At 37.1% G+C, this 14,977-nt stretch overlaps 1 protein-coding gene across 4 annotated transcripts in view; it reads left to right on the forward strand.

The window, feature by feature from the left end:
- Positions 1-14,977, forward strand: part of SCAF8 (SR-related CTD associated factor 8) — a 92,303-nt gene that overhangs the window by 52,575 nt on the left and 24,751 nt on the right. For 2 of the 4 annotated variants that reach the window (XM_035322345.1, XM_035322348.1), the window contains exon 20: positions 424-4,807. In XM_035322345.1, coding sequence (XP_035178236.1) covers positions 424-2,123 — 1,700 coding nt within the window. In that variant the 3' untranslated portion in view covers positions 2,124-4,807. Of the gene's footprint in view, positions 1-423; positions 4,808-12,192; positions 12,309-14,977 lie in introns of those variants that run through there. The other 2 variants (XM_035322347.1, XM_035322346.1) reach the window with 2 other exon arrangements.

The raw sequence follows: 14,977 nt of genomic DNA on the forward strand, positions 1-14,977 counted from the left end.
CATTGATTTTTAGCAGCTCATGCTCAGGAATCTCTTATTTGTAGACTTGAGAACTAAAGCTGGGCCTTTAGAAAGTGTGCTCTTTCTATGTAAGCGGCAATGGAAAGAAGAAGGAGGGGGTAGGATACAGGAGGTATAAACTGTATCAAAGATTTTAATACTTCTCTTGCATGAATGGGCTGATGGTTTTGGAGTTTGTCAGTTTTAAGCTGCTGTGCATTCTTTACTACTTGAGATGTTCATTTCCATGGCTTAATGTCTATCACCAACATGATTAAAATGATCAATGTTCATTATAGAAAATGAGACACTGCAGAGATAGGCTTTGTTAATTGAATGATGTATTAAGCTGCATTTTGTTTTGAATGCCGTGTGTTGCATTGGCGTATTCTGTTAACTGTTCTTCTTGTTGCTGCTTTTTAGTGCAAAGTGATGTCTCAAGTAGCTCCGGACTTGTTGGAGGAGTGCAGCCACCCAGCGTTTCAAGCAGTTCTGGGCTTACTGGAGAAGGCCAGCCACCCAGTGTCTCAAGTAGCTCTGGACTTGCAGGAGGAGTACAGCCACCCATTGTCTCAAGCAGCTCTGGACTTGTAGGAGGAGTGCAACCGCCAACTGTTTCAAGCAGTTCTGGTCTTGCAGGAGGAGTACAGCTACCCACTGTCTCCAGTAGCTCTTCCCTTGCAGGAGGAGTTCAGCCAGCTAGTGTCTCAAGTAGCTCTGGACTTATGGCTGGAGTGCAACCACCAAATGTCTCAAGTAGCTCAGGGCTTCTAGCTGGAGTGCATCCACCCAGCATCTCAAGTAGCCCTGGCCTTCTACCAGGAATGCAGCCACCCAATGTCTCAAGCAGCTCAGGAGTTCTGTCAGGAGTGCAGCCACCGAATGTCTCCAACAACTCTGGCCTTCTCATAATGCCACCACCCAATGTTTCGAGTAGTTCTGGACTTATGGGAGTGCCACCACCAAATATTTCAAGTAGTTCTGGACTTCTGGCAATGCAGCATCCAGCTGGTGTTCAAAATATGCCTCATTTAAATATAAGTAATCAAAGGATGCCAGGAATGCCTCTCATAGATATCCGTCCAGGCCTAATGCCCCACTCACCTGGACCAAGGTTTCCATTAATGCAGCCAGGAGTGCCACCACAGCGTAATATTCCTCCTCCAGCAATCCTTGATCCATCTCTTCACCCACCACCTCGAGGTCCTTTTCCTCCAGGAGATATTTTTAATCAAACAGAAAGACCTTTTGGAGCACCAGGAAGACAAAATATTGATAGCATATCTAATCCAGAGAAAAGACTGCCACTTGGAGGGGATAACATACAGCAGGAAGGAGACAGAGATTATCGTTTTCCTCCAGTAGAAAATAGAGATAATCTTAACAGACCATCCCCAGTGGATGTCAGAGATCCTGTTGGACGACCACCAATTGATCCAAGAGAGGGTGTAGGAAGGCCTCCAGTAGATGGAAGAGAACATTTTGCAAGACCACATATAGACATGAGAGAAAATTTTGGAAGACCAGGTATAGATAATCTTGGCCGAAGAGAGCATTTTGCTTTCAATTCAGACAAGCACTGGGGACAGAGAGGAGATTATGATGAAAGAGAGCATCATACCTTCCCTATTTATGGTGGCCCTAAAGGCTTCCATGAAGACAGAGAGAGATTTCGGCATGTAAACTATAGATTTGATAGTAGAAGTGGTCCCAATTGGAATAGAGGATTTGAACCAGATGCACACAGAGATTTTGATGACCGCAGAAGACCCTGGGAAAGACAGAGGGATAGGGATGACAGAGATTTTAACTTTTGCAGAGAAATTAATGGGAACAGGTTTGGAAGAGACAGAATGTCAAACAACTGGATCCCCCCTCCACATCCACGGGTTTTTGAATATTTTGATGGGGCCGCTCCCCAACGCAAAGCTGATAATATGCCCCAGGTAAACGGTGAAAATACAGAGACAGAAAGTCAGCCACCAACTGCACAGGTGCAGGACGAACCAGAACTTTATGAAAAACTGACCTCTTCCGTCGAGATAAACAAAGAGAAGAGTGACACAGAAGCTGATATAGAAAGTGAACCAGTGGTAGAAAGCACAGAAACTGAGGGGACATAATCATCACTCAGTAGGTAAAAGATACCTTTTGTAAAGTTGTCATCTCTCTGTAATAGATAAATGGCTGACTGGACCTTAGTAGTTCACTTTTGTCTGCCAGAATTAAGTTAATCTGATGTTCATGTTCATCTTTCGCTTAAATAACTGTACAACTGACTTGTATAGAACACTGTTCTTAATTTGAACATGGTAGGTAAACTTTTTTTTATTTCTCTGGTAAAACGTAAGCTTGCCCCCACTTGCTTTTAATTTCACAAAGATAAAATAACAGCTTGTCAAACAAAGACTTCCTATGGAAGACAATGGAATTTTTTAGATACTACCCTTAGGTTGGCTATCGAAATTGTTATACTTGAAAACAGGTGCTGGTGTATCTTGTCCGTGTTTTTAGGCTGCTGCAGAATTTTAAAGTATAGACAAAGCTGTGATATTTTATGTTCCTACAATTTGGCAGAAAAAAGAAATGGCCCATGTTACTTAAGGAGCATAACACAGAGATTAAAAGTGGTTTTGTAAAATCTACACTATAGTCTCTGTTTTCTCTAAAGTAAGTGTTTGTGACTTGTTCCTCGTACTGCAGTGGGTTTAAAAAAATGAAAAAGTACATTTTAATGTTGGGTGCATTTTGTTTTTAGATGCCAATAAAGCATATTTGTTTGATAACAGTGTTCTAGGTATTGTATTTTTTTTAAAACCTGCAAGCTATAAAAACTTGGAGTCAGCTATGGTATGTGCTTAGCTAGTTGTTGCAAAAGGTTTATATTACTTTTGTAAGACCAATGCAACAGCTGTAATGCGCAAGAAAGAAGCGTATGGTTTTTACATTGAAAGTCATGCAGTCATTAGTTTATGTATATGACATATGTATGTAAATATTTGTGTAAACTGTTTGTAGATACCAGTCTTTCTGTGCGTGCCTGTGTATGTGCACACACTCACAGAATATTGTAGACAGTTCAATAAAATTGAAATGAAATTAGGTTCTAAAAATTTGCCTTTCACCTTCTTTAGGTAGTAAGATAACTTTATTTCACTGCAATGCTGTCAAGCTTTTATTTACCTTCTTATGCTAATAGTTATACGAAGTTCTTACTACTTATAGAAGGTGGAACATGATACACTGTAAGAATATACAGTAGGATTTTAGCTTTCTTTTTTTAAATGCAGATACACATGAAGCCAAAACTTAAATATTTGCATTGTCTTATTTTGTAACATATTTAGTATTCTGGATATATTCTGGATAGGTAGTGGTAGTGTTTAAGTACTTTGTGGTTATTTGTTTTTAGTGACTCAAAATCCAGAAGTGTTGCACGAAAAGTAAAAAGCTGTTGTTGGTCTAAAAAAAACTACATGTTTTTTAACAGAAATAAGGGGGACTTTGTGCTTTGGTGGCTTAATACTGAAGTAGAACCTCTTGTTAAATTGGCGAGATGAATTGGCTGCCTCGGTAAATTAGTAGCACTATTCTCTCGTTTCATATATTTTGCTGCTTGTGTCATTTAAATTGGTGGTGGATGATTTGGTAATGTAAGATTTTCAATTTATTCTACTCAAGTGCGTTCCACCAACTTCTTTCAAAATAACTTGTGTTAAAATTTTGTCTGAAAGCATTTCACTCAGTTTTGAGAGAGTTGTTTTTGTCTTGCATAATAGGATCAAGGATTAGATTGTGTTACATGAACAGCCCTTGGTAGAAGAAACACTTTTTAGCACAGATTAGAATTTTGATCTTTCCTGATGAAGTGTAAACATGCAAGTTTTAATTCCCCTTCCTGCTCTCCCAAAGGGACAAAAGTACGAGAATGTCACATGAGTGTAAAGCATAAGCACGCCTTTGAAAGTAGACTCAAGTTATGCATGTGTTTGTTGCCCTCTTCCTCTGGGATGTGGGTTATTTTTTCACTCTGTGTCATGGTTCAGTTTTTCAATTATAGGGACTTCTATTCGGATAGTAAATAAACTGTCAGTTTAAGGAAGGTAGCCCTTTGAAAGTGGACATGAATGATTCTTTATCTACTGTGCAAGTACTAGTCATTAGGATGTGGTGTGGTGTGCATTAAAGAATTACTGCTTTGTAAAAGACCATGCTGATGCGTTTATTACCAGAACGTGTCTCAGGAGTTGAGATGAACAATATTTAAGGTTAAAAGTACCTTCATGTGTAGGCATTGTGGCTCAAGTTGATGGGTGCTGCACAACCTACTACTAGTATTCTGGTCGGGTAGATATGGTTCTGGAAGTCCAAAAATACAAAAATAGCTGTAAGGGTACTTTGTGAATATAAGGGATTTTCTTCATTTTGTTTTAATACATGCAGACTGAAAATACTTCAGTCATAGACCATGTAAATACCCAGAATCAAACACATATTGGCAGTAGCTTTTATTTTCAGATGTAATGTTAAATGTTTTTTTTTTTTTTTTAAAACAAAAAGTTAGTCTGTTTTCTAAACTGGGACCTGAAGTATGCTAAATTACTTGTAGTATCATGATGTAGGTAAATTACTGGGTGAGAAAGGTTAAATAAACCATTTGGAAGTGATATAAAACAATGTATTATTTAATGAATTCATCTTTGTTAATATCTTTCAAGCATTAATAAATTGGCTACTGTACATATGTGTTATACCATCGATTTCTAACAGCTTTTTTTTTTGTAGAATAAAAATTTATTGTACAGTCTTCAGTTGCATCGTCTTCAGAGCTAGAACGGTTCCATGTCTTGTTTTACTACTTCGGGGCGCGGACAAATATTACCAAAAGAACAAGAAGGGACATAATACGTACAAACATAGTATGGTTTCTTTATCTTGCCAGTGGAAATGTTCTTAATCTTTTTAAGTTTTAGTGAAGACTTTTGTTTTCCCATTGTAGATTAAACCGTCATAAGCCAACACTTGCACTGAAAGGAGCTGTAGTAATATCCAGATCAAGTCTGTGATGTAGTTCACAGTAGCGACACGTACTTTTTTGCTGACACAATGGAAAGGGTGAGAATGGGACATAGAGAAGACGGGCCTGACATTTGGGCAACAGTTCTCATTTATGCCAGTTTAAAGCTTTTTCTGGTGATAAAAGCTGTCAATTCTAGCAACTAAAGAAGCTGATCCACAGTGCTTTGTATTTTTACACAAGTAACATATTTTGAAAAATAATTCAGGTAGATTTGCAGACAACACAAAATACTACGGCATGCACGTTATTTGAAAACCTTATGCATTAGTAAGTTCCGTGATATACTTAATACCCACCTTGGCAGAATGTGATTCTGATCTCTTGCTGTACTTTACTTGAGCAGAATGTTGTTGCATCAAGAAGATTACAAAGATAAAATATAGGCTTTATTTGCTATAATGACATGATCTATTTGCTGAAGATTTTTTCTTTTACAAATTGGTACACTTTCATTTTTATACATGGTGCTTCACATTGTTACTACAAACTCAAGAGAACAGATTGTTAGATTTCTTTGCTTTAGTAGAATAGTATACCACTCCTCAGGCCATATCAGTGATTTAAATAGCTTTATTTATGAAATTACCCTGAATAAGGCAAGACAGGAATACCGGAATCAAGCCTGTAGTGTTGAATGAATAGTCATTTAATAAGCATTGTTGGAAAATTATCAAATAAATCGTCTATAGAAGGTATTGGTAAAATAAGCCACTATTGCAAAGGTTTCTTAAAATATAGTATTGGCAGTTTTGAACACGCGTAAGGGTACATTGTGCCAGTCATCACAGAGTCACAGAATGGTTTGGGTTGGAAGGGACCTTAAAGACCATCCAGTTCCAACCTCCCTGCCGCAGACAGGGACATCTCCCACTTAGATTAGGCTACCTGAAGTCTCATCCAACCTGGCCTTGAACACTTCCAGGGTTGGGGCATCCACAGCTTCTCAGGGCAACCTGTTCCTGTGCCTCACCACCCTCTGAGTGAAGAATTTCATCCTTAAATCTAACCTAAATTTGGTTTAAATTAAATCTAATCTAAATGGTTTAAAACCACTATCCCTTGTCCTACCACTACACTTCCTGATGAAGACTCCCTCCTCCATCTTTTCCATAGGCCCTCTTTAGGTACTGGAAGGCCACTATAACCCCATCTTGGACCCTTCTCCTCTCTAGGCTAAACAACCCCAACTCTCTCAGCCTATCTTCACAGGAGAGGTGCTCCAGCCCTCTGATCATCTTTGTGGCCCTCCTCTGGCCCCACTTTAACAGGTCTAGGTCCTTTTTGTTGTGGGGACCCCAGGGCTGAACATGGTAATCCAGGTGGGATCTCACAATAGTGGAGTAGAGGAGGAGAATCACCACCTCCATCAGTCTGCTGCCCACGCTTCTTTTGATGCAGCCTAGGGTACAGTTGGTTTTCTGGGCTGCAAGTGCACATTGCCAGCTCATGTTGGTTTTTCATCCACCAATGTCCCCACATCCTTCTCTTCAGGGCTGCTCTCAACACATTGATCTTACACTCTGTACTGATATTTGGGATTGCCCTGACCCAGGTGCAGTACCTTGCACTTGGACTTGTTGAACTTTATGAGATTTGTATGGGCCAATGTCTCAAGCCTATCCAGGTCACTCCGGATGGCATCTCTTCCCTCTATAGCACCACTCAGCTTGGTGTCACCTATGCTGACATCGGTATTTCATTGAGTGTTGAGGGTGCACTCAATGCTACTGTCCGTGTCACCAATTAAGATGTTAAATGGTCCACTGAGGAACACTGCTCATCATTGTTCTCCCCCTGAACATTGAGCTATTGACCACAGCTCTCTGGATGTGACCATCCAGCTAATTTGTTATCCATGGAATAGTCCATCTGTCAAATCCATCTCTCCAATTTAGAGACAAGAATGTTGAATGGGACCATATCAAAGGCTTTATCAAGTCAAGGTAAATTATAAAGGTTGTTTTTCCCTTGTCCATCAATGCTGTCACTGTTGTAGAAGGTCACATTAGTCAGGCATGATTTACCCTTTGTGAAGCTATGTTGGCTGTCTCCAATCAGCTCCCTGTCTTCCGTGTGCCTTAACGTGTTTTCCAGAAGGATCTGCTTCGTGATCTTACTGGACACGAAGGTGAGGCTGACTGGTCTGTAGTTCTCTGGGTCCTCCTTTTTACACTTTTATAAATGGATGTTATGTTTCCCCTTTTCAAGTTGCTGGGTACTTCACTTGACTGCTGCAACTTTTCAGATATAATGGAGTGACTTAGCAACTTCATCCACCATTTGTTCAGGATCCCATATCCTTGGGTCTCTTGGACTTGCACAACTTCAGGTTCCTCAGATGGCCTTGAACCTGGTCTTCTCCTGTTGTGGGTCATACTATATTGCCCTAGTCCCTACCCTGAGATTCTATGACTTGGGGGGTTAAAAGGGAGATGGTCAGAACAAGACTGAGGAAAAAAAGTTGTTGAGTATCTCAGCCTTTTCATGTCAGTTGTAGCCAAGTCCCTTATCTCACTTGACAGGATAAGGTACAATACGTTTTATCTTCCTTTGCTGACCTAAGTAGATAGAAATCCTTGTTATTCTTCACGTCCAAGCTAAGTTCAGCTGTAGCTGTCCCTTGCCTTTCTCGATTCCGTCCCTATATACCCACAAGCCATATCTCCATAATCTTACAAGGATATATGTCCCTGTCTACACTGCCTATGCATGTCCTTTAAGTTGGTGTTGGTAGTGGTTGGTTGGTTTGGTTCTTTTTTGTATTTTTTTTTTGTATTTTTTTTTGGGGGGGGGTGGAGGGGGGAGTTGGGGAGTGGTTGGTCCTGAAAAAGCCATGCTGGTCTCCTGCCTTCTTCGCCCTATCTCTTGCAGGTTGGAATTGAAAGCTCTTGTGCCCTATGAAGAATGTCTGTAAACGTCTGCTAGGTGTCTTCTGTTCCTTTATCTGCTAGGGCACTTTTCCAGGGGGTGCCATCCACTAGTCCCTTAAGCAGATGAAAGTGTTTGCCTTCCTGAAGTCCTGACTATTTTCTTTATCCCCCAAGATCATGATTTCTACTAGGGCATGATCACTGCAACCCAGGCTACCTCAGCAGGTGCTGTAACATTTCAAGTACTCATTTCCTTGGTTCATTTTCTACAAAGTCAAATGCTTGGGTCATTTAATTCAAAATTAGGATCAATTTTTACCAGATTTCATTCTTTGTGTTTCCTGTAATGTATTTTAAAATAACAATAAAAAGTGGCTTTTGTGGTTTAACAGGAGCTGAACAGATATAATTTAAAACCTATTCAGAATATCAGGAGTCACCAAGAGTAACAAGGACAATTTGTTGTCGTTAATATAGTAATAAAAGGATCTTTCTTTCCTGCTGACAGTTGAATTTTACATGAATTACGTTCTCCTTTCAAGTGCTGAGCATTCACATGTAAACTTGTTCTGAGAAGCCAGCAACTTCTTGTGTAGTTGAGAGGCTGATTTAATAGGCATAAAAGCAGATCATCTTAGTGTGGAGTTGCTTAATTGAACAAGAATAGAATATATATATATATATATTTTACTATATTCATTCACATCAGCAGAAACCTTACAGCAGCAAAGCTTATATCGTATTGCAAGATAAGAATTGTAACTAGTCTTACAACTCTTCTTGAAGGATCTTCTTAGTGATGGCATTCACCCCACATAGTCTATACAAGCTCTTCCAGTACTCAACAAACATTTTGAAGTTTTTTGTTTGTTTGTTTTTTAAATATGTACATTATATTTTATAGTCAAGAATGGTAAAGTAAAGCTACTAAAAATATGTAACATCTCTTCAAATGTAATAACTTCTGGAAAAGGTGTGTAAGGTTTGAAAAGTGATTCTTGTCAGTGACAGGATGGCAAGAGAATCATTTAATAGTTGCATTGATGGTGGGGGGTTTGTTGATTGTTTTTGAAGTTGGTAAACCAGAAAATGGTATTTGCCATAATTCTTAAATTCCTTTCTATCTTGCACAAGCTTGATGAAAAAAAAATTCCTTTCTATCTTGCAAAAACTTGATGAAAGGGAAGTCTTACTGAACATCCTACGGATACTTATCTTATAGATGCTCTGCTACCAGAGATTAGAGGAGGGAAAGGACAAATGATGTGCATGCTCTTAAAAATCAAGTAGTTGCTAAGATATGTTGTGCGGTTGAAGATGAACATATTTTCTCTTTTTTAGAAGTTTAAAGTACACATTGCAGCACTTGAGAGATGCTTGTTATATCAGTATTGTTTCTGATTTATTAATCTTATTCTGTACTTTGTCATTTTTATTTTCAAGTTACCTCACTAATGCTAGTTTTAATTTTTTTTCCTATAAAATGAATCATACTACTGCCCTTAGACAAGGAACTATTTTGTTCTTTACAGAAAAGGTTTTCTCAGGCAGTATTTCAACCTGCAGATAACTTAGTTGAACATTTTTCCTTCACAACTTAATGCTTTAATGCTGCAATTTTTCTCTAAAATTTGAGTTATAACAAATGTGGTTCACATTAGCACATCTCAAGGTTTCTGTTGAAGACAAATTGTGAGTTTCTTTAGGGTAGATGACAATGTGTTTCTAAAACTAGGGTAGACTTCACAGCTGTAGTGATTTGTATCTTGGAGCATTACAATTGTTTGCAAGTCAGTGCAAATAATCCTTTGTAGGTAAAGAATATTAAGTGGACATAGAATTGTTAACTTGGACCTAGATACATAGCACCTGCGTAGATACAGGGAACTTTTGGTCTGATGTGACTTTCACACTAAAAGAGACATCATGATAAAATTATGTCTAGGAAAGCAGGAAGTGTAGCCTCGCTTTTTTCTTGACGGCACTAGAAATTCAGTATAAATAATGATAGAATGTTTAAGGTCCTTTTTAAAAATCCATCTACCTTCTTCCAGTTAAAGCAAGCTACATCATTGTCATATTAATTTATCAAGAGAAAAAAAAAAAAAAAAAAAAAAAAAAACTTTGAATTTATGCTGTTTCTGAGATCATCAGGTCTCATTCAGTAATGCAGTGAAATGCAGTTTTAAGTGTGCCTTAATTTTTTCCACAAAAGTGTGGACAAAATGAACAAAATTTTTGTCAGTAGAATTTCAAATGTAATTTTCATTTCGGTGGTTTTCTTCTATAATTTTTTTGTCACTTCAGTAGTAGTGTGAGTACATAACCACTAAATGGAAAATCTGCTTTAAAAATGTCTACTACAAGTTATACTAGTCTGTCCAGTTCATTTTTCATTTATTTTCATATGCTTGCAATACATTGTTTTGTCAGTTAGTGCCATCACAGAACTCTTCTTACAACAGATGAAAAATGCCTTTGAATTATGTCATTCAGTTGCTTAATGGGTTATTGAAATCTAAGACTTTAAATAAGTCTTTTTCTTGAAATTCATGGATTACTTCTACAGTATGACTACCGATCACTAAGAAATTCAGTATTGAGAACCTTATTGTTCAAGCTATCTGTGATTAAAAGACTTCATTCCATAAAGTGCTGAAAACAAATCAAAATGTTCGCTCATTCATTTGGAATTTTGTTATTTATTAAAAGCTATATAATGTCATATTCTCAGACTTCATACTGATTTGAAAATTTACATGATCAAAACGAATGTGGAAAAGAGAAAAGTGGGAAATCCTAGCAGACACTGAGAATGTGGTATGAATCGCATCTATATAGAAGCAATGGGTAGATATTGTTGTCTCAGAAGCAATAGCTTGCTAGCCTAACTTGAAATCTGATAAAACCTCAGTTACAAAGCATAAATAAACCTTTTTTTTTTTTTTGAGGTTTAATAATTTAATGCACACATTCTGATTTAATATTTAGTGATTAAGAAGTAAGCATCCAATAACATTACGTAGTCCTGAGCATTTTCTTTAATGTTGTGCATACCTTAAAAAAAAAAAAAAAGCTAGGAAGTTTCAGATAGATGTACAAATATTTGTAAGGTTACAATGTTCTTGGAAAAAATACTGAATATCAATGTTAATATAACTATTTGGGCACTTTTAAGTAGTAGATGCTCCAAAACACAAAAGGCCCCAAGTAAAAGAATGATAAAGAAACATTTTGTCTGCAAGGAATGTGTTGAACTGAGATGTTGGTGTAAAATCCAAGTTATTTTTATTTTCTTGTGTTATGCCCCAGTCCAAATATTGACCTTGTTCAGTATTTAACTAATCTGGATGCTGTTGAGAGGATATTTGGATTTGTTACATTTTTAGTTACCTCTCATCTTCACATACCTGACCAATACAGATACAGACAGCTAGTGACAAGTTGGGAGTGTTAGCTTTCATGGGATTTCTAGGGACTTAAATATAATGCTTCTTCAGTCTTAGTGTTAAAACAGGATGTGGCATGCTGCCTCAGTTGTTTAGCAGTGGGACATTGCCATTGGCTTCACTGAATCCAGAATTTCAAACTCTTTGCCTTGTGTGTCTTGGATTCTTTTTCAGCAGCCGTTATAAGAGCAGGTGGTAGAAAATGATCTGTCTGATTTCTACTCTTTCTAAGGCTAAAGCCTTCTAGGATATAGACTTTTTTGGTGGTGGTGCTGAATTTTTTTATGTTCTCATGTGTTTTCAATTCATGAGCAGACAGCCCTGTTAAAGACAGTTGTAAGACTCTGAGAGTATGATGGAGTAGATTGTACAAAATGTCTAAAAAAATATATAAAATTGCAAGCCCTATACATTTCTAATCCTGTGCTCAAAAATTCATAGAGTGAAAGAAAGAAAGAAAGCAAAGTAAAGCTAGTTAAGCACATTGGTCTTACCTTCTGTCTCTCCCTTAAATGATCTTAAGAAGATTTTTTAATTGCAGCATGTAGAGCTGCCCCATACTACAAGGCTACTGTTCTTTGATTAGAATCCATTATGTATTCTGGTTTCTTTTCCCCATCTGCTTACTGCTTTTTTGAAAGGTTGGGAGTTTTTTTTTTGTTGTTGTCTGTTTTTGTTTGTTTGTTTTGTATTTTTCTTAATTATTATTATATTATTTTAAATAGTTTTTCTTCAAATGAATTAAAGAAAAATGAATTCTTTAGGTTAATAAAATTTTATTTTTTCATTTTAGAATTCACTGCCTAATTCTCCTCAATTTCCTTCTCCAACAAGTTCTTACATTTCTGTATGACTAGAATACAAATAAGAACGGATGACATGTAAAACAAAAATAAATAAAAATTTTATATTTATATATATTTGTCATGATAGTCTGGTTCCAGCATGCTCAAGAATATAAATAAGTTGGTATTTTTAAAACCACTTAGTAGATTATGCTATTCCATGCAACTTGTAAGGTTAAGCACAAGCTGTAGTGACTTCAGTTGTTGTCCCATGCAATGCTTACACATTTTAGTGAATGCCAAGGTCTCATATTTCACTTCTTGTCTTACCTTGTTGCCAGCTAATTTAGTCACTTATTCTCAATGAAGGAATTTAACCAAAAAAAAAAAAGTCTGAAAATGATGAAGAATTTTACTTTTCCCAACTTTGGGAGTTAATTTGTTCCGAACATCTCTGATCTTGTGACAGGAAAGCAAGCAATCATGAATCCAAAAGGAACAAATTTATTTATTAATACAATTTTATTAATACAATAGCAATTTATTAAACATTTCCACAATTTTATGGGTAAGACACAAAGTCTGCTAGAGAACTGGAAAGGCTTTAATTCACGGTCTGTTTTACTAACCGATTGGCTTTTTTTGAGAGCCATCTGTTTGAAAATTTTATTTTCTTACAGATACTTCCAAGACATTTCACGTTTGTCTCACTAACGTTTTTCAGAACTGGGACCTTACAGTATAGCTTTGAAATTATACATCTTGTCTTACCATAATTGCCTAGCACTGACTTGAGGTACATACCAGAAGATACAAAACACATTAGAATTTATTATTATTAAACTATTGATGGTGTTTATATATACTTTCTAGAAGTTTCTGGAAAGCTTAGCCACAGTTTTTCTAATATGCACCGTATGAAAAGAATCACAAAGTACAGTACGAACTCTTCCTTTTGCTGTATATGTGTCAGCCATGGTGTTCCTGAAAGTGAAGCATCTGTTTTGTCTTCTACTTTGCCAATGGAGTCAAAGTTAGACATGGGAGTATTCAGGTATAGATTTAAGTGCACATCATCTCTGAAAATCAGGTGAATATTTAAAAATCAGTTATTAAAGTAGGACTCTATCTTGCTATGAAATGGTTGTGTGGTTACACCACATTTTTACACCAAGTGTTTTTTAAGATCTTATTTTTAAATTAAATGAAACTATATTTTTGCATATATAAGAAAGGTTCAGTCTTGTCTGTGACATTTTTTTTTATGTCAGAGTAAAGAAGTTGCCAGCCTACAGATATCTTTGCTGTAGCAAACACAAGTGTTTTCTTTCAGCACAAGTTCTCTACTGGAGTGACAAAATACTTCTCCAGTTTGCATTTTCACTCTCAATTATTTTCTTCAGCAAAAGCTCTTTGCAGTGAGCATTTTAAAGCTAACTATTATAGCAAGGTTTCCAGTATCTTCAGTCAGAATGTGAAGATATTCTTCAAGAGTTTTCATGAAACAATTTCTGCATACTCTTGCTGGTTTTTTTTATGCTTCCCCCACCTCCATAAAGCAGTGGTATCCAGCAAGGCACCGCAGCCTGCGTTCTTGCTTTCTTTTGAGGGAATGTCCAATGTGTCCCCAGAAGATTCACGACTTCTGTGAAGAGCAGCTCCTCAGAGTGTGTGCAGCAAGACGAGTGAAACGAGCAAGTCTCTGTTTCAAGGCCACCTTATCCGGGCTTTGAGCCTCTCTTTGCAGCAAGTCCTTGGATATAGGAAGACGAGAATGACAGCTGAATGAGTTGCTCCATGATTTTACCATCATCTTTACTGGGACTCTGGGAATTACAATTCCAGCAGCTGGTTATTATCCCTTTCATAATGTGTGGCCAGTTCTGAGTCATTCATTGCAAATACTATTGAAATCCTAAGCAGAGCTCCAAACCATGCTAATACTAGTGAAGTACACAGATACTTAGAATCAGTGATTTGTTTCCGTAACATAAAGGAGACAAGCACTCTCGGCCATGCACACAGCTTCTTCTGTCTCTTCTTTAAAAAACAAACAAAAGGAAAAACAACAACAACAAAACACAACCAACAACAAAATATTATTGATTTTTCACCATTTAATTCTCTCCTACAATTTAATACCATAGCAGTGAGGGGAGCTGTATATCCCCCACTCAGAAATAATTGATAGGCTGAGGATCTTATAATCTCCACCAATGCTATTAAATTTGTTGCTTTCATGTGGTTGTTAAACCTTTCTTTGATCGCTGTATTTCTAAAACAAACACATGTTCTGGCTGCACACACTGCAGTATAAGAATTATGTACTTGTTTATTTTTATTCTTTTACCTTTTATCCAGAGCATTCAAGCCACAAAAAGCAGGATAGCATAGGAATTGGGAAAGCTTTTCTTTCAGGACCGAGGACTGTGTTTTATGCAGGATCAGGAGAGATCTCTGAAGCTCCACCATGTTTCCTGTGGTTTTTACTACAATATTTAATTCTGCGCTCTAAAATTTTGAACACTTTCATGATCAAATGCATAGATAGTAGTGAGCTGTTACTTGATAAAGCATCATGAGATCTTTCAGAAGACACTTATTGTGTGAAAATTAAAATTAATCACTATAGAAGCTCTTTTTGCGAAGGTACACAACGTTGCATATTCTAAAAGAGTTTCTGAGCACTTGGTGATTTTGTTAGTGATGCAGTGAACTCGAGATTTGATGTTCTGTTCTTTAGTGTTGGTTAAAGCATTGATTAAATATGTTTTTGGAAGTGTGAGCAGTGAC

This window comes from Oxyura jamaicensis, chromosome 3 (genome assembly GCF_011077185.1).
Source record: "Oxyura jamaicensis isolate SHBP4307 breed ruddy duck chromosome 3, BPBGC_Ojam_1.0, whole genome shotgun sequence".
Taxonomy (NCBI): Eukaryota; Metazoa; Chordata; class Aves; order Anseriformes; family Anatidae; genus Oxyura; species Oxyura jamaicensis.